The 20,054-nt window shown below is 39.5% G+C and overlaps 1 protein-coding gene across 7 annotated transcripts in view; it reads right to left on the bottom strand.

Moving 5' to 3' along the window:
* rbm10 (RNA binding motif protein 10) overlaps positions 1-20,054 on the bottom strand; it is a 49,337-nt gene that overhangs the window by 21,075 nt on the left and 8,208 nt on the right. For 5 of the 7 annotated variants that reach the window (XM_041274365.1, XM_041274367.1, XM_041274366.1 and 2 more), the window contains 7 exons: positions 13,701-13,910; positions 10,294-10,363; positions 8,597-8,670; positions 3,727-3,813; positions 3,113-3,173; positions 2,502-2,654; positions 1,622-1,782 (listed from right to left, as the gene is read on the bottom strand). In XM_041274365.1, coding sequence (XP_041130299.1) covers positions 1,622-1,782; positions 2,502-2,654; positions 3,113-3,173; positions 3,727-3,813; positions 8,597-8,670; positions 10,294-10,363; positions 13,701-13,910 — 816 coding nt within the window. The remainder of the gene's footprint in view (positions 1-1,621; positions 1,783-2,501; positions 2,655-3,112; positions 3,174-3,726; positions 3,814-8,596; positions 8,671-10,293; positions 10,364-13,700; positions 13,911-20,054) is intronic. The other 2 variants (XM_041274370.1, XM_041274371.1) reach the window with 2 other exon arrangements.

The raw sequence follows: 20,054 nt of genomic DNA, 5'->3' as shown, positions 1-20,054 counted from the left end.
TTGTGCATGTCCGTTCTTAAGTGTTACTAAATATTTGAATTAAATACCCATACAGTGTTTCAACTGCAGAATCATAAAAATGAATAAGTTATAAGCACTTGCTTCTGCAACCGCCAGACCTGCAGTTTATGCAGCACATTGAAATCAATACAATATAGCTGACAATTTAGTCTGGGCTTTGTAATAAAATCAGTCATTGTGAAAGAATGTATTATATATTTCTGCCGAGTGCTGAAACACTAATGAAAATCATTCTACACATCATATATTATTATTTTATTTATTTATTTTATTAGCAGTTGTCACAAAATACACACACTGAATCACAATACAGTGTGATATAGCTACACTACTTTTTTTCTCATCTGCCTGTCCTCTTAATAGTTACCACCACCAACAAGCCGTGCGAGCCCCCCTGCACTCCATTACACTCCTCAGGCAGAACGACTGTGCCACCCTGAGTGTGTACAGGTGTAAAAAAAAAAAAAATAAATGTGCTTATTCTAAGCTCTCTGCACAAATCAGTGACCATTGGGACTGATGCTAAACGAAAGCTAGAGACTGTTGCATTTTACAACCCAATGAAGTATGGTGTGGATATACTGGATCAAATGCACAGCTGTATTCTGTCAAAGGTGCTGTATTTTGTCAAAGGTGGTATCGCAGGTGGCCTGTGGCTGTTTTTTATAATGTTTTGGACCTGGCAGCCATCAACGCTTTGGTTTTGTAGAAGGAGTGCACCGGCAACACAATCACTAGGAGGGACTTCATTTTGCAGCTAGCCCTGGAGCTACAGCAGAAACATTTTGATAAAAGATTGAAATGCCCTCAACCTTCAGCCAGCGCTGCGCCCACTGGCACACGGAATAAAAAACAAATGCCAGGTTGCTAAATGCAATAAAAACAGAACTTTTGATGTCTGCGCCTGTTGTGAAAAGGCAGTCTGAGGCAAAAGCACTGGTACAGTTGAAATGCGTTTTCTGCGTAGATTGCACTGAGAAAGCTGTAATAGAACTCTGAACAGTCAGAGTCTTTGAACTCTGTTTCACTCAAAGCGCTTTCATGTTGCATAAGTTATTTTACATTTTTGTTTTATGCTATTTTTATAAATAGTTATTTATGTTTTATAATGGTATATGTGCACACAGCTTTCTACATTTGTTTACACAGAAGTTCATTGCGTAAAGTCCATTTTATCACAGTTTTTCATGTTTATATTTGTGCTGTTTTAAATTTTCAATTTACTGCTATGAAAATGTTACGTATTATGTTCAAATAAAAATATTAAGTTGTATCCGATTGTTTGTTTTTAATTTTCATATTGAAGCCCTTTTAAAATGGAGCCGCACATTTCGCGGGTGCGACAGTTGTATGTAGTCCTAAATCTCGGCGGTTCTAGTGTTAATGCAATGTCTCTATGCAGTAAAGCAGAGTATATAATCACGTTTTAATACAATGTCTCTATGCAGTAAAGGAGTGTATAGAAGTGTTTTAATTAAATGTTCCTACGCAGTAAATGTGTATAGAAGTGTTTAAATGCAATGCCTCTATACAGTAAAGGAGTGTATATAAGCATGTTTTGACTGCAGTTTCTCTACACAGTAAAGGCATGGTGTCTCACCACGATGGTGGTGAGCTGCAGGAAGGCGAAGCCGCGGTTCAGCTGGGTCTGCTTGTCCTTGATGAGACGCACATTGGAGGGAGAGAGGTTGGCGAAGGGGGCCAAAGCTGCCAGGATTGCCTCCAGAGAGGTGTGGGGGCCCAGGTTCCGCAGAATCAGAGCTAGGGAGAGAGGGAGCAGTTAGACTGCACTGCGAACACAACTCAACAGTACTGAAATAGTCACATACACATCTCCTGCCAAGGTTATATATACATGATCCACCAGGATTTGGATACAAAGGCCATATCAGTGTGACTTACATCCACAAATACAGACTGATAGAAGCCTCCATGTAGCCTTGTATTCTGATACTCTCAATGATCTGTGCTAAAGAATGCACTTGGCTAGGGTCCTCCCAATTGGATAAGCAGTTCTTAAGCTAAAAGCTAATTGCAATTGTATACATCTCATGGGCCCTATTTTACACTGTACTGTAATAAGGCACAACTTATTTCATTTAATAAAGTGTAACGCCAAAAATCCTGCTTTCTGTAATACACTTCATTTCGGATATTTAACTTCACTGAAGACAATCTTCTTACTGTCCAGCAGCATACCTTCCGACACACTCAATAGTGCTAAAGAAAGCCTTTAGCTCCTTCCATCACAACTAACCATTTTCTAAAGACATGCACAACTCAACAGCATTTTCAATACTGAAATACTGATGTATTCTGTGGATGTGACACATATACAGCACTTGTGTATATGGAAAAGACCTAATTGAAAACACTGTACACAATCCACGTATGAACGCTGCAGCCGACTACATCGGACAAGCAACTCTTTGACAATGGTTAAACTGTAGACATGGTGTACTGAACGAGGCTTCACTCACTGTCATTGGCAGCCTCTCCACTCTGGGGTGGCACCCCCAGTGGCAGACTGGCAGCCTGGCTGTAGATGGTGGGCAGTGGTAAGAGGCCCTGCGCCTGCTCCTTCAGATGCCCCAGGGGCACATCCTTGCGGTTCTGGGGCTTCAGCTCTGCTTCTGGAAAGAGACACACAGAGGTTAATGCTGTCTCAGTGGGGTTATCAAATATAGTTTCTTGTTACTAATAAATGTGTTCTTGTGTTTTTTAGTGTAGAAAGAAAGAATTGCTCAGTGTACAGTGAGGCTTTGCCCAGCACACAGCAGGTAATGCCAGTGTAAAACACTAGATTATAGCTTTATACCCCGGGCTGCCGAGTTCTGTTGGGTTTTACATTGTGATCACATCAGCTTTAGACTATGTACAGGACAGCACAGCGAGGTTTTGCCCAGCACACAGCAGGCAATGCCAGTATAAAACACTAAACTAACTTTATAACAACAGCACGACATTGTTTCATGTGGGTCTAGTTAGATTGAAGTGACAGAAATCTGAATGGAAAAGGATTCAAAACCAGATGCAATTCAACAGAACACAATTCAAACACTCTCCAAGTCCCTTCAAATCCTCAACGTACCAGACTTTGGGACTCCGCATTTAAAACATTTCTCCCGTCGTTTGAAATTCTGTACAACGCACTGCAAAGAACAAATAGATATACTGCATTCATACATAAGTAATATATGCATTCATAAGTTGTACACTGAATATAAAACCCACTGCAAAGCAAAAAGATGTCAAGTCCATCATTTTTCCTTCTGTATTTCAGTGGCTAAGTGTGACATTCTTTTAAATGTGTATCTTCATTATTATTATAACCGCTCCAAATTACTTTTTTTTTGTCCTCTTACGCTTTTATGTTGGTAATCATTCTGAATGGTTCTTACTGAAATGATTACAGTAGTGTGTCAGATACAGTTTACCTGCTTTTACCTGATTTCAGGAGCTGCTCTTCCATTCTATCTCCCTGTCACAGACATGCCCTGTAGGCTTGATCAGTGTCATTGCCATCTAGTGACCAGATAGTGTACTGCCAGAAAGACTAAGAGAAACCTGGCAGATCAGTAGCTCCTAACCTCAGATGAACTGTGTGATGCACCTTCATACAGACTTATCAAAAATAAAACGCAGCTTATGGAGTTAAAGTAAGATGACAACTATAAGAGAGTGTTAAATAGCTGCTGAAGTTACCTTGAAGCAGAGCCAGTCCTCATTAGCCTTGGGTTTGGGATCGCTGTAGTACATAGAAACTCGCTGGCCTAGGATAGTCAGGGTCCTCTGAAAGAGAGTCAAAACACAAAGAGAATGAGGACCCAGGGATTGGGAAGGGCATGGGGATCAGACACAAACGAGAGAGAGAGAGAGAGAGAGAGAGTGAGAGAGAGCGAGAGAGAGAGAGAGAGAGAGAGAGAGATATAACCTTCAGCTCAAGGGAAACAACGGCCTCTTAGCCTCGGAATAGGAGATGGTTTGGAACCCGGGACTTTGCCATCCACTGCTGGGGATCCCCAAAGCCAGCACCCAGCTAAACCCACCCTGCCTTGCCTCCTGCTGGGCACAGAGCTGTTACCAAGGGGCACCCAGCCACTAGAAAGAGCAAACTTCCACAGAGGTCAACATGCTACACAACTACAGCACTCTACCAACCCATAGGCAGCCTTACACCAGTCCCATCTTAATGCTGCTGGGGAGTTCATTCTGAAATCTTACACTTAAATCTGAGATACAAGAGGCATGAAAAACATAAGATCAGAACAGACATATTATACATGATCTGACAAAAAAAAAAATGCAAATACACACCTTCAGTATATTTAAAAAAAATAAATAAAATCAACTGCTCTATATATTAAAATACTTACTGTGCTCTTTACTGCTTTCCTAAATAAAACGCAAACGGAAGAGTCCCTCTTTGCTTACATCTGCAATTAATGTAAGGTTTAACAGGCACTGATTAGCCCAAAAACCTTTGTCTACCTTACTGAAGGTAACAGAAGACAGTCCCAGATTTGTCCTAATAACTGTCTCTAAAACCAGTTGAGTAAAAAGCTACCTGACCCTTTAAAAGATAAGATTTGACACATTTTAGAATTAACACCGATTTACAACCCATACCAAACACCACAAGCAACAAAATCGTAAACTCCAAAATCAAATCTATTCACCACTGCAATAAGATTTAAAAAAACAAAAAAAAAACACAAAACTGAAGCAAAACTGTTTAATCTAAAGCCAGTTAGATTACAAAAAACAAATAAATAAAAAACAGAAATGCATAACCTCTCTGGAAAAAGGGACACCTTGACAAGTCAGCTACTAGTTCCCAGTGGTGATTTTCAACAAGAGGAACAGGTCTAATAAACCCTGAAGTGGAGAGATGGAAGTCAGCACATATCTTCCAGGAAAGCACCTATGCCTGACAGCCTACCCAGGAATACTAATCTACAGCATGGATGCTCCACAACCACAGGCCCCTTTCAAAACCTCTGCAACGCAATGACATCCCCCGCCAAAGGGATGCACAGATGGGTTGTGTGCAGTTTCAGCAGTCCATACAGGTAATGGGATGGCATAAAATAGAAAGCAAATGCAATCCTGTGTTAAAAGGTACTAGTTTAGCTACTTCATGATCAGGTGCATTTAAAAGAGGGCAGCAATGTGGAATAAAGGCACAATGACATTACAAATGTCTGCTTTCTAGGGGTGTTGAATTCAGTTCTTTACACTTGACTGTTTACAAGCATAAATTACTATGAATGTTCAAGTCTATTGAGACTAAATACGCTAAAAACACAAAATTGGATCTTGTTGAACCTGATTCTTTGTAAAACTGAATCAAGCTAACATGCTTTTTTATTAAGCAAATTGTAGACTTCACATTCTAGCATTACACAGCTGTACAGAACACAAACTCATTTTAACATTTATAGTTTTTACAACGGCTGTAGTCTAAAATTAAAATGAGGCTACAATGTAAGCGCTTCATTATCAACACCCCTAGGTCTTTTTCCAGGAGAGCGCTAATTAGGTTCTAAAATAGAAAGACAAGACGATAAAAAGTCAAATAATTAGTAATAAAAGAGTGTTGCTTGTGTAATGTTTTGAAAGTTCCTGTGGCTGTTCCCTACACAGATTTCAAAGTGAACCCCCTCGCACTCCTAATCACCCCCCCCCAGCACAGGGGCTAAAGGGGGCTCTGTTCCACACAATATCCAGAGAAAAAAAAACAACCCAGCAGAACCAGCTCAGACCGGGGTGTGAGGGGGTGGCAAAGGATGGGGTGGGGGGCATATTGGATCTTGTTTTGCTACAAAAAAAAAAAAAAAAAAAACATCATTGCTCCTTTGGCATTCACATTGGTTACATTTGCAGTACATATTTAAATCAAATAAAGTAAAACACAAAATTTAAAATCACAAGAAAAATTTCTTTTTTTTCTTTCATTAAACTAAAATAAACTTGTCTAGAGAGTCTGCTGACTTGGTCAAGGGGACAATACCTGGTCCACACAACCCTCCCTCCACTCTTCAAATGTATTCACTTATCCATTATTTATTTTGTTATTTTTCTTCCACTTTTTCTTATGTTTCTGCAAGATTTACCAACGATGGCTTTTAAAAATACATTTTCTTACCTCTTAAAATAAGGAACACCAGGCAACTTTTTATCAAGGACATTTTCCAGCAATTTTCACAGTCAAGTAACTCAAATGAAGCTTGTTTGGAATTTGTAGTTTTTTCAGGTAGTGAAAATTGCTGAAAATTCTAGAAAGTGACAAGCAAAGGTCAAGATGGCTGTTAACTGGCTGAAAATAAATGTGTATTTACAATGGAAACACACATCTCCAATCTGTAATTCCTATCAAATAACTATGAATGAATAACAAACTGAGGTAGTTCACGTTCAGTTACCGGTTATATAAATTCATTTGTTTGATACAAATATCAGATAAGAGAAGTGTTTGCCATCACTTCTACAACATTTAAAACAAAAAACTAAAATATCCTTTTAAGAAGTAAGAAAATGAATGAATTGGTTTAAACTTCTATCCTGCGTTCACATATGCCTTTACACTTTCGATTTACAGCCTTAATTCTAGTAGGGGCGTTTTCAGATCTTGAACACCACATATCTTGGACTACCTAACCTAAGGTATGATTTGGAAACCCAAGATTAACACTGGATCTATGAAACCTTAGATATATTCAGTATTTTAGAGCTAATTCCCTTTCCTAATGAAATAACTACAGAGGAGGTCAGGGCTTCAATGTGTGCAGATTGTCTTTGTTGAGAGAAGTATTGATGCGAATAAACATTGTGGCCCTATAAATATACGGGGTCTATGACAATTCATCACAGAGTGTACATTATCATATCATAGCTGTTTAAAACGCTACAGGAGAAAATGACCGGTGCAGTAGTTGGGTGGTCACGAACTAGTAAAAGTTAGTAATTACGGGTTTTATTTATGTAACTTGTAAGTGACTACATACTGTATCTTATTTATGATTTATTATAGCTCTATTTGTTTTTAGCACAGCTTTTATGATATATTGTGGCCTTAATCTGTGAGTTATTGTCCGTGATGAATTGTCGCTGGTGATTAATTGTTGGCGATGAAAAGTTTGTGATGAGAAGTTTGTGATGAATTGTTGGTGATGAAAAGTGTGTGACAAACTAACGGGATAACAAATATACGGCCCTATACAGGTCTGATATCAAATCTGCAAATCTGGAGTTAAAGGAGTGCCAACCAAGCCTTTAAAATCTGTTTCAATATTAGTGTTATCAATATGTTATTACTGGTCCCTTGTTCAATGTACTGATACATTGTGACAGGGAGACCATGTCGCTGGTTCTTGGGTGCATGCGTGCCTTTACGGAAGCAGCTGGGACATGCAACAGGAAGCTCGCCAGGCACTGAGCTGATCGGGAGCTCGGGATTGGCTGGGGGTGTGGCAGGGGAGGCTTCGGACGAGCTCAAAAAGCACATGCTACATGTGGCACTTATTTTCAGCTTTGTCATTTTCTTTATTAAATGTGACACTAGGGCTACCACTGCTGGTAACCTAGTGTCAGCACTTATGTTAATTAAAACTGCCCGCCTGTGCGGCGTGTAAACACCCAATGCTCTGTGTCTGCCTCAGTATTGTTCAGTAACAATCCACATGCGTAACAAACCCCTGTTACATACATCTTTTGGTATTTCACAATTTTTCTTCCATTAATAGATCAGTAATCTATTTCCACAATGTGACTAATGGATAGGATGAGTCAACATGCTCAGAGATTCTGATACCTAGCACATATGGACATACAGACGCCTCATTGGGATTCTAATAACAGCGGATCTGTCAATGTTTAAACCATTAAAACAGACCTTGCCGTTCATAAAAGTGGACATTTAAAAAAAAATAAAAAATACATGCAATTTTAAGCTATTTGCTATTAAATGGAGTGCTGTGTTTGAAAAATCTAATATCAGGAGTTATATGGAAAAAAAAGATCTCCAAACACCAAAGGAAGCATGTTTTATGATTAAAAACACATTTTTATAATTAAGCATATGCACTTTAAAGGGAAAATGGATCACCCTCTTTTATACTATTTGTCACTGCTTTTTAAAGTAAAAATTAACTATTTCTTAAATTATTGTAATCTTATACTATTTTCTGAATTGTTTTGTATGTTTTGTTATTTTTATCTGTAAATCGCTTTGAGGTGTTATCACAAAAGGAGCTATATCAGAAATAAAGATTGACTGATTGATAGCTCCAATAATTTATGATAAACGATTGTAAAGCCTTGGTTAGTCTCCCGTCCAGTGTATAATTAAGAGAATGGATTGGAAAGCCTTGGTTAGCCTCCTTTTAGGTGTGTAATTAAGACAATGGATTGGAAAGCCTCAGTTAGCCTCCCTTCCAGTGTATAATGTCTAAGGGCCCGTTGCCCCAGTGTGGCCCAGGCATTGCCCTGTCTGACAGCACATCATGATCTCTCTGTAAGCTTGTCTGCGCTCATCATGAACAGAGGGTACTTGTAGTGAGCAGTGAGAAGCGACCTGATTGCTCTCCATCCATCGCGCAGCATCCTGCAAGTGATTAAACTCGACGAAGGCGAATCCTCGGCTCTGACCTGGAGATACAGCATTCAGATACAGATACGCAGTGTGTTAGTGTCAGTGGGAACCATTCTCCTCTTTCTCCTCCAGGCACACATACAAGCACAGCAACATCAGAACAAAAGGAGACAGTGAGGGGTGTGGACCCTGCATCCACTTATTGAAGCAGGGGGCCCTGCCAGCACTTAGTGAGCCAGGGAGGGGAGAGGGGGCTGCTACCACTCTTACTGAGGCGGGGGAGAGGGGTTCTATAAACAAATCTGCTTGATTTCAACTCAACATCGATTTGTGTGGCAATATGCAATCATCTTTCTAGTGATTGAATCAAGCACATCCAGTCAGGCAGAAATGGCTTGCCTACAGGGATCTAAGCTCAAGCACTGCAGAAGGGGTTTGTAAGACCATTAACCCAGCTGCCCTGTAATACACGTGGAGTCACCCATCAGCAGAATCAGCCCTCCTGGCCACTCTACCCTGGCAATCACCCCTCTAGAGGTGAAACACAAAGCAGACTGGAAGGTAGGAGGAGGCCTAACGCTCCCTCTCCCAGCTCAGTGTCCAGATCTTAAGAAAAAGAGGCAGACAAAAGGGAGGAGAGGTGGAGCTCATTAACAGTCAAAGAAATCCATCTCCTGACACAAACTCACTCATTCAGTCACTTTAAACAGCAGGCTTGCGATAACCTTTTCTGAGTATTCCCACAATTACCCCACTGATTGAACAGCTTGCTTGTGCATAGTGAGGGGGGGATCTAGAACAGCACAGACTGGTGGGAAAGGTCCTGCTCTCTGTTGAAATGGATCAGCAGAGCTGACATTGGAATGTGTGATTGTGTGTGAGGATGTAGAGCTCTCCTATCTGGCAACACAAAACCTACTGCATAAGAAAGATTCTGGCTTGTGAGGCCTGACTTAAAAAATAATATAGACGGGCGGCTAAGCATTGTGTCACATGTGATACAGAAATGTGCATTATATGGTTAACACTTATCTGCTCATGAATTGCCCTAGTATCAAATCGTACTGTGTTTTTTATTTGCTCTTATTAGTACTGCAGTCTTGTATTTTGTATCTTGTTCTTAATTGTACTGTAATTCTTGATATGTATTTTACTTTGTGTACAACTGTAAGTCGCCCTGGGTAGGGGCGTCTGCCAAGAAATAAATAAATAAATAACAACAACAAGGAGGAAATCTGAACTGGCTGGTTCCAAACACGACTGAGCAATATCGATTCAAGGTGCTGTTAATTGAATTTTTCAAAAGCAAGCAGTTGAGCTGTTTATTTATGTTGAACATGCTGTAATTCTATATGTTTCAGTACTCTCATCGGTGCTAGTCAGTGCTGTGCTGTAGACAGTATGTAGCCGATAACAAGCAACACTTCATCTCACTCTCAAACAGCAATTCCTTCCTCTGAATGAGGATGTATTATTTCGGAAGGTGCTGGATTGAAATTCCACCCAACCAGCCCCACTGTACTTCATAAGAAGGCTAGGTGTATGCAGGTACTTTTCTCTGTTGATACAGAAGTGAAACCAGGATGAGAGACAGGAGAGAGGCAGCCCAGCCTCACAGTGAATTTTTTTTGCAGGAGTGGGGGGGGGGGATGGGGGGGTCACAGGACAGATGAACTCACCTGAAGACTTGTTCCTCATTAGCCGCACCTCCCGGGGTTGAATACCCTGCTCTTGTAACTGGGAGCGGATCTGAAAGACGGACATGCTGGAGTTTACTTACAGAACACCCTGCAGTGTTCAACAAGAAACTCAGGTCTTGTGGCTCTCACGGGCTGTTTTGCATCTACATTTTGATCTAATATTATATATAATATATATATATTATATATATTATATTATATATATATATATATATATATATATATATATATATTAAATATATTACACACACACACACACAGCTCTGGAAAAAATTAAGAGACCACTGCAAAAGTATCAGTTTCTCTGGTTTTACTATTTATAGGTATGTGTTTGGGTAAAATGAACATTTTTGTTTTATTCTATAAACTACTGACAACATTTCTCCCAAATTCCCAATAAAAATATTGTCATTTAGAGCATGTATTTGCAGAAAATGACAACTGGTCAAAATAACAAAAAAGATGCAGTGTTGTCAGACCTCGAATAATGCAAAGAAAATAAGTTCATATTCATTTTCAAACACAATACTAATGTTTTAACTTAGGAAGAGTTCAGAAATCAATATTTGGTGGAATAACCCTAATTTTCAAGCACAGCTTTCATGCGTCTTGGCATGCTCTCCACTAGTCTTTCACATTGATGTTGGGTGACTTTATGCCACTCATGGCGTGAAACTTCAAGCAGTTCAGCTTTGTTTGATGGCTTGTGACCATCCATCTTCCTCTTGATCACATTCCAGAGGTTTTCAATGGGGTTCAGGTCTGGAGATTGGGCTGGCCATGACAGGGTCTTGATCTGGTGGTCCTCCATCCACACCTTGATTGACCTGGCTGTGTGGCATGGAGCATTGTCCTGCTGGAAAAACCAATCCTCAGAGTTGGGGAACATTGTCAGAGCAGAAGGAAACAAGTTTTCTTCCAGGACAACCTTGTACTTGGCTTGATTCATGCGTCCTTCACAAAGGCAAATCTGCCAGATTCCAGCCTTGCTGAAGCACCCCCAGATAAGTCCAATTTTCAGCTTTGCCCAACGCCTGGTCGTCTAATGGTTAGACGGAGACCTGGAGAGGCCTACAAGCCACAGTGTCTCGCACCCACTGTGAAATGTGGTGGAGGATAGGTGATGATTTGGGGGTGCTTCAGCAAGGCTGGAATCGGGCAGCTTTGGCATGAATCAAGCCAAGTACAAGGTTGTCCTGGAAGAAAACTTGCTTCCTTCTGCTCTGACAATGTTCCCCAACTCTGAGGACTGGTTTTTCCAGCAGGACAATGCTCCATGCCACACAGCCAGGTCAATCAAAGTGTGGATGGAGGACCACCAGATCAAGACCCTGTCATGGCCAGCCCAATCTCTAGACCTGAACCCCACTGAAAACCTCTGGAATGTGATCAAGAGGAAGATGGATGGTCACAAGCCATCAAACAAAGCCGAGCTGCTTGAATTTTTGCGCCACAAGTGGCATAAAGTCACCCAACATCAATGTGAAAGACTGGTGGAGAGCATGCCAAGATGCATGAAAGCTGTGCTTGAAAATCAGGGTTATTCCACCAAATATTGATTTCTGAACTCTTCTTAAGTTAAAACATTAGTATTGTGTTGTTTAAAAATGAATATGAACTTATTTTCTTTGCATTATTCGAGGTCTGACAACACTGCATCCTTTTTGTTATTTTGTCCAGTTGTCATTTTCTGCAAATAAATGCTCTAAATGACAATATTTTTATTTGGAATTTGGGAGAAATGTTGTCAATAGTTGATAGAATAAAACAAAAATGTTCATTTTACCCAAACATATACCTAAAAATAGTAAAACCAGAGAAACTGATAATTTTGCAGTTGTCTCAATTTTTTCCAGAGCTCTGTGTGTGTGTGTATGTGTGTGTGTATATATATATCTCAAACTTTGAAATAGAGGCTCAAGAGCTGCTGTGTTGAATCTGTTTATTTATTATATATATATTTTATACCGTGTCAATCTCATGGGACAGAATTTCAGAAAAAAGGCAAGCATGTCATTCTGAAATGCCTTGCTTAATCAATGCCCACCGTGCTAGAATTACTGTAGTGATTTTTTAAATAGATTTTATACATTATGTATTTTTTGTTGCGACTTTGTTATGTGGAATGTAATAAACGAGAACCAAAACTGTGAGTTTTTCCCCCCCTCACTTTACAACACCACTTCCATGTTTGTTTTATTTGAAATGTTTCCAGTTAAATTTCTGTTTGCTTATTCAACTACAAAAAGGCACACATAAACCTCATGTTATTACTTTATGAACGTACCTATGGCCACTGTTTACTATGAAGAAATGCCAATGGGAAGGAATGAAAAATAGGTAAGAGATAAATAAAATGTGGTGTCAGCTTTATGTACTATTTATTTCAGGAATAAGCAAATAAACATTTAACCTAAACTGCTATTTAGCATCTTTTGTTTTGTAGTTAATTCACTGGAGTAAATTAAGGCCTACACAACATAGGCATATTCTTTACTTCAACGCATTACAAAGTCTTGCTGTAAAATAAAGGCACACACACAGGGGAAAGGCCACCTGTCCCTGCCACTCTGCTGTGTCTGCCTGTGTTCTGTGCAATAGAACGGCTTTTACTACCTTTTGAAAACCAACAAGTATCCGAACACGAAAATCCTGTGCTCGTCCCAGCACACACATTTGATCACGACACCCCTTTAAACCTATTGAGACGATTCTGTTTCCTAATTAAACTCAGAAAAAGCTGTTAATTACAAAACAAATGTCACTTGTTTTTAACCGTCATATCTTGACCGAGTGTGATTCTGTTTTGCTTCATTTTTGTTTCAAACAGATGTGACAAATTATGTTCACTGCTGCTCTTAACTGCACCTGATTCTTGAAGTCACTTTTTTTTTTTTTTTTTTAATTTAGTACTCGCCAATTTTAAATTTTTTTTATTTTTATTTTTTTATCATTTTCTCCCCAATTTGTAATAGCCGTCGTTCAGTGGAATAGCCTGGACTCGAACACGACGTCCAGGATATAAGGCACAAACTGCACTCCACGCAGAGCGCCTTTGTCGGATGCGCCACTCGGGAGCCCCCTGCAGTCACCTAGTTTATCGTTGTCCAACAGAGTTGTCCTGACAATTCTTCTCTAACTGATAGCAAGTACATTATTTTAAATATCTTTGATATGTAGCAAATCTTAAACCCAGTTTGTAATGAATATTTTTCTCTTTATTAGGTTGCAATTAATATTTAAAAGGGAGGCAGAAGTTCTGAAAATAAAAACTGAAAAATTTAAGCCCTAAACACGACAGACTATGTAAATAATGCATCATATCTCACAAAAGACCTCATGAGAAATCTACAGCCATGCCCCAATAAACCCTGAGAGACAGTCACCTCACTGACAGTGGCGTTGGGAGGCAGCATCCTCAGCATGACGATGTTACTGGCCTTCTCCTCCCCCGGCTCCGCCCGGTAATCCTGGTCCCGGTAATCCCCGTCCACAGAGAAACTCGAAGAGTCATCGTTCACTACATGCTTACTGTGGTAACCCTCGACAACGCAGCCCCCTGCCTCCACTGCGGGGAGCCCAGCCTCTGGGTACTCCTGAGAGACAGACACAGTCACACCCGCCCATCAGTAAACGTGGCATGCACAAAGCACCATGACAAACATTTCCTCTTCATTCAAGATACTGAATAAAGACCCAGTCAAAACATGTGTTGTTGAATTAGACAGTTATTTTAACATTTCTAAATGTAGTAATATTGAGAGTCTGACAGTTATGTTTAAAACATATCAGTTTGGCTACATTTTAACTGTACTTGCTTCTGCCTATGACTACAGCTATGGCCAAATGTTTTCAATTGGCTAGAATTTTAGGATTGAGACAATTAAAAAAAAAAAAAAAATAAAAAAATAATACAGAGGTCGCGTTAGCTTTTCTGTTCATGCATTCCTGAAACACACATGCCCAAAATTTTGTGTCCCATCCATCAAGTATACATTTTAAACACAACGGCTAATAAACTTCAGGGATGTGCATTTTGGTACACTTAAGAATGTTTGAACTCTCTGGCATGTAGTAGTTTTAAAAAAATCTGTCTGTGGAGGGTTCTCGCCAGCGCTGTTGAGCGTAATGGGCCGTTATGTTATTACCTGGAAAAATGACGCTGTAATTAGGCCGCTACGCTGTGTTTCAGTTTACATAATGGCCAAAAAAATTATAATAATCCTGTGAAACATTGTTGATTATTCCTTTGTGTGAGAAATGTGTTTGCTTACTTGTTTCAGCTTTCAATACTCTTCAATGGCTTGGCTGTGATCACATGTTCTTTAGTTTGGTGCATGTAATATATGCAACACCGAGACGAGATTGAAATTCACTGAACTTTATTAGTACATTCCTCCCCTGTTGACAGATGAGACTAGATCCTGTGTGAGCTCCTGATACACCGATGCATATCTTTATTATCACACCATAATTATGTTCCCTCTAAGGCTTTCATTTAGTTAGCCACTGTGTGGCTAAAGTAACTTAACATTTTTTAGCAACACTGGAAAAACTTTAGCACCTTAACAACAATAAGTTAATACTGTAAAGATCGGGACTATTTGTGTTATGTGTTATATGGTTTTGTGTCGCTGCTCCGTGTTCTGTCAATGTCCCGAGTGTCTGTGCATGTGAGTGAGTGCACCGGGGTAGAGGGGGGGTGTGATGGAGTCGTGCTCCCAGTGTGCATGTGAGAGAGTGCACAGGGGTGGAGGGGGGGTGTGTGATCGAGTTGTGCTCTCCGTGTGCATGTGAGAAAGTGCACAGGGGTGGAGGGGGGTGTGTGATCGAGTCGTGCTCCAATTGTGCATGTGAGAGAGTGCACTGGGGTGGAGGGGGGTGTGATGGAGTCGTGCTCCCATGTACATGTGAGAGAGTGCACTGGGGTGGAGGGGGGGGTGTGTGTGTGATCGAGTCGTGCTCCCAGTGTGCATATGAGAGAGTGCACCGGGGAGGAGGGGGGGTGTGATTGAGTTGTGCTCCCAGTGTGCTTGTGAATGTTGTCCAATAACGTGTCTTGTTATGTCTAAATGTTACATGTTTTCGCTGGGTTTTGGGATATAAAGGGCAACTTGTACGCTGCTGTGGGCTGTGTTGTGATGTGCTGACTTTCTCAATAAAACCTGAATGAGATCTCGCTGCGGTCGTCTGTCTCCCTTTTTACCCCGGAACGCTACAATATTAATGCCTCCCTGACCAACTGCAGCTCTAGCTACACAAGATTGTACTAGTGTGATTAATAATATTAGTAAGATTGTACAGCCACTACTGTGTTTATACTTTTTTTTTTTTTTTAAACCGTGTTCTTTAACCTGTGACTACTGACAGTAAAATATTGCACCGATTCTGACATTAAAACTCAATAACTGATAGTGAGACGATTCCTTCTTTTTAAAATCATAAATCTGTTTATTATTTTATTAAATTACTCCTCCTTTGAATCCACTTTGTTACTATTTCCAAAAATACATTAACACATTTTAAAGAAATAGCAAAAAACAAAACAAAAACAAAAAAAACCTAGCTGCGATCCTGTAGCTGCGTGTTTCTGGTTTACCATCTGTGGTCACAAAAATGTTCTTTTGTGACCAGAGGGTATGTTTGAAACCATAACTGCTATTCCTAATCTACATGAATGATTTATACTCTGGTACAGTGAGCAAACTTGTTACATTTGCAGACGACACAAAAATACGAGGAGTGGCGAACACTGTTGCAGCAGCAAAGGTCATTCAAAATGATCTAGACAAGATTCAGAACTGGCATTTAATAGAGAAAAGTATAAGGTACTGCACGCAGGAAATAAAAAAGTGCATTATAAATATCATATGGGAGAAACTGAAATTGAAGAAGGAATCAATGAAAGAGACCTAGGAGTTTTTGTTGACTCAGAAATGTCTTCATCTAGACAATGTAAGGAAGCTATAAAAAAAGGCCAACAAGATGCTCGGATATATTGTGAAAAATGTTGAATTTAAATCAAGGGAAGTAATGTTAAAACTGTGCAATGCATTAGTAAGACCTCATCTTGAATATTGTGTTCAGTTCTGGTCACCTCACTACCAAAAGGATATTGCTGCTCTAGAAAGAATGCAAAGAAGAGCGACCAGAATTACTCCGGGTTTAAAAGGCAGTCATATGCAGACAGGATAAAAGAATTCAATCTATTCAGTCTTGAACAAAGACGACTACGCGGTGACCTAATTCAAGTATTCAAAATTCTAAAAGGTATTGATAATATCAATCCATGGGACTTTTTCAACCTGAAAAAAGAAACAAGGACCAGGGGTCACAAATGGAGATTAGATAAAGGGGCATTCAGAAGAGAAAATAGGAGGCACTTTTTTTTTTTTTTTTTTTTTAAAAACACAGAACCAACTCCCCAATAATGTCGTTGAAGCTGACACCCTGGAACAAACATTATTAATAGAAGTTAAAAACTACAGCACTATTGGCTGTGTGTCAGTAAAAAGAGACCGAATGAGTCCAAATGTACTCAAATTTGGTTCGGGTTTTTCAATGTTACTAACGGCTACCATTAAATATGCAATGTTTACACATACGTGCACGCATATATGCGGTTTAAAAACCATTATATATTGTACGTAACCTATATATTACTGTAAAGGTTATACTTTAATCACACACAGATCAATGTAATGTAATCCATTATTCAAATACTGGCTGCACAGTAAAATGTACAGATCAGTGCTAAACAGTAGCCTAGCCTACATTTCTAATAAGATAGTGGAAATCCTTTAAGCAACTAATGTACCGCATAAACGGAAATTCTGGCTGGTATTAAACTTGCAGATCTGCTACCTTGGTAGATTGATGGTTTTTGAATTAGCATTCATCACAGTACGTTCACAAGTTCTGTACTTCTGCTTTTGATTTCAAAAACATGCTTACTTAATGAAATTTGTCTGCTAAAACAGCATATATATGATGTAAAACAAATTTATGTTAACATATTGTTTAGGGACTTTGCAATACCTGCATGGTGGATAGTAGTATCTATATACAGTGTTTATAGGAAGTATTCACCCCTCTTGGACATTTTCACAGATTGTTGTGTTCAACCTGAAATCTTGATGCATTTAAAATTGGATTTTTTTTCCCCTTTGATTTACACAACCTACTCAACACTTCCAATGTGTGAAAAAATGGAAAACTTTCTGAAAAACGCCCATGTAAAATCCTGCCTGGAATTTACAAAAAGTCACGTGGGAGACTCTGAAAAAGATGTGGGAAAAGATTCTGTGGTCTGATTAAACAAATTGAAGTATTTGGCCTAAATGCAAAGCGCTACGTCTGACGCAAACCCAACACAGCACATCACCCAAGCATCCCTACTGTGAAGCATGGTGGTGGCAGCAGCTTGCTATGGGGATGCTTTTCATCGGCAGGGACTGGGAAGCTTGTCAGGAAAGAGGGCAAAATGGATGGAGCTAAATACAGGCAGATCCTTGAGGAAAACCTGCTTAAGTCTGCAAAAGACCTAAGACTGGGATGGAGAGTCACTTTTCTGCAGGACAATGACCCCAACCACACATTCAAAGTGACATTGGAGTGGCTTAAAAACAAGAAAGTGAATGTCTTAGAGTGTCCCAGTTAAAGTCTGGACTTGAATCCAATTGAGAATCTGTGGCAAGACTTGAAGATTGCTGTACACAAACAATCCCCATCCAACTTGGACAGAGCTTGAACAATTTTGCCAAGAACGACGGGTGAACATTGCACAATCCAGATGTGCAAACCTGGTACAGACTTACCCCAAAAGGCTCACAGCTGTAACTGCTGCCAAAGGTGGCTCTACCAAGTATTAACTCAGGGGGTGAATACTTACCTAACCAAGATATCAGTTTTTTTTTTTTTTTTCAACTGTTGTTTCACAATAAAAATTCTCTTGCCTCTTCAAAGTGTTGAGTAGTTTGTGTAAATCAAAGGAAAAAAATCCCATTTAAATGCAGATTTCAGGTTGTGAAAATCCAAGGGGGTGAATACACACACACACACACACACATATATATATAGACACACACACATTTTCTAACAAGTCTAAAACTATTTTGGCTGCTACTTAACCCCTTGTAATAAATAAATAAATAAATAAATAAATAAAAACAACTAAAAAAGAACAGTCCTACAGGTACCACAGTAGCAGGTGCAGTTAATACAGCCTCAGAGTTTATGATCGCATCATAAACTCCAGATTTCCTGAATCCATTGATGGAAATGTCCAGTCTGCTTGTAATTTTTTTTAAGCAAGTTGGCTTCATTAATCGTTGCCATTCTCATATTCACTTTGACAGCCAACACCTTCTTTCCCTTGTCCAGCGCGCGCTTCTTTAACCTGTGCTGCATATTAGAGGTCTACACGGCCCACTTCTTGTTATTGTGGACAAAAGAGGAAAATAAGTTTTGTAAAAAACACAATTTACATCTCAATTCCATCTGCTTTAATACTGTATCTAAATTTATATTTAAAACTGCTTCAGTTTAAAAATGGTTCACTTGAGACACTCCAAACTTGGAAACCATCATGCCTGTGTCAGTAAAATTTACATTTTCAAAAATGGCATTTGTGCGTTAAACAAGATGGCCGTCTGATGCATTTTTTGAAAAAAAAAAAACCTTTCAAAATAATCTTCTGTGGAACTATTGAAGTTGTTGATTTTAAACTTGGCATACTGTGAACTAAACACGCTTAGACGGGTACTGATACTGGGGCTTGCCTGGCAGTTCTAGTTATTACTATTAATATTTTTCCACCAAAAGTTTGTCGCAGAGTCATGAAAACGCATACGTAAGTAGACGCCTATGTGTGGACAACCAGGCTGGCGTCCCAGAGTGGAAAAAGTTCAGTTTGGCCACTAGGCCAGATCTCGTGAAAATATTGGACAATTTTCAAAACTCGTGTCAACAAACGACTTAAGATGAAGATCTGACAATGTATAGAGATATAGAGTACGTATGGCCTTGTGGCAGAGCACAGCTCTGCTCTTAAGAAATTGGCAGGGATGGGGTTAAATTCCCCTACCTGCCTGGTTCATTGTGTTCAGGTGGCTGGGGTTGATTAGATGATTAGTTTAATTAACGATCAATCAGCACCCAGCCACCTGACATAAAAGGAGGCCTCTGCTTCCCATTAAAGAGGAGGGAACTGAGGAAGCAAGTTGGTTTTTTGGTTGTTTGGAAAGTTTGAATTCAGTGAAGGCATTGCCCAGCCTGGAAATTGTTATTTTTGTAAGTTTTTTTTTTTGTCTTTAAATTGCTTTGTTTTGGCCCTTGTGCCCTTTCATTTTTGTGTTTATTTATAATAAAATAGTTATTTTCTTGAACTGCAGTCTGTCTCTGGGCCTCTATCCACTCGCCAGCCTGCCACAGGCCTATAAAAAAAAAAACATTGAAACAAAATCAATTGGACGGTTGGTTTGCTCGCCACGCTGGATTTGCACAAAATATTCAAAGATCCTCTTGTCTGAAACTGCAATGTTGATCGGCACCAAAACTGTCACGTTTGCTCGTGACAAGGTCCTTTGCAAGTTTTGTAAAATCCGTGCTTTTTGTTAAAAAACACGGATGCAGTGCGCAAAATAACAATTTCACAAGTGCTATATTTACATATATTAAAGTATAAATCCATACTGCAATAGACTAGAGACGTGAAACTGATTATGTTAATAGTGGGTAAT

The sequence above is a fragment of the Polyodon spathula genome, chromosome 16 (genome assembly GCF_017654505.1).
Source record: "Polyodon spathula isolate WHYD16114869_AA chromosome 16, ASM1765450v1, whole genome shotgun sequence".
NCBI lineage: Eukaryota > Metazoa > Chordata > Actinopteri > Acipenseriformes > Polyodontidae > Polyodon > Polyodon spathula.
Note: the sequence above shows the minus strand (reverse complement) of the source record. Positions and strands in the feature narration are given on the sequence as shown.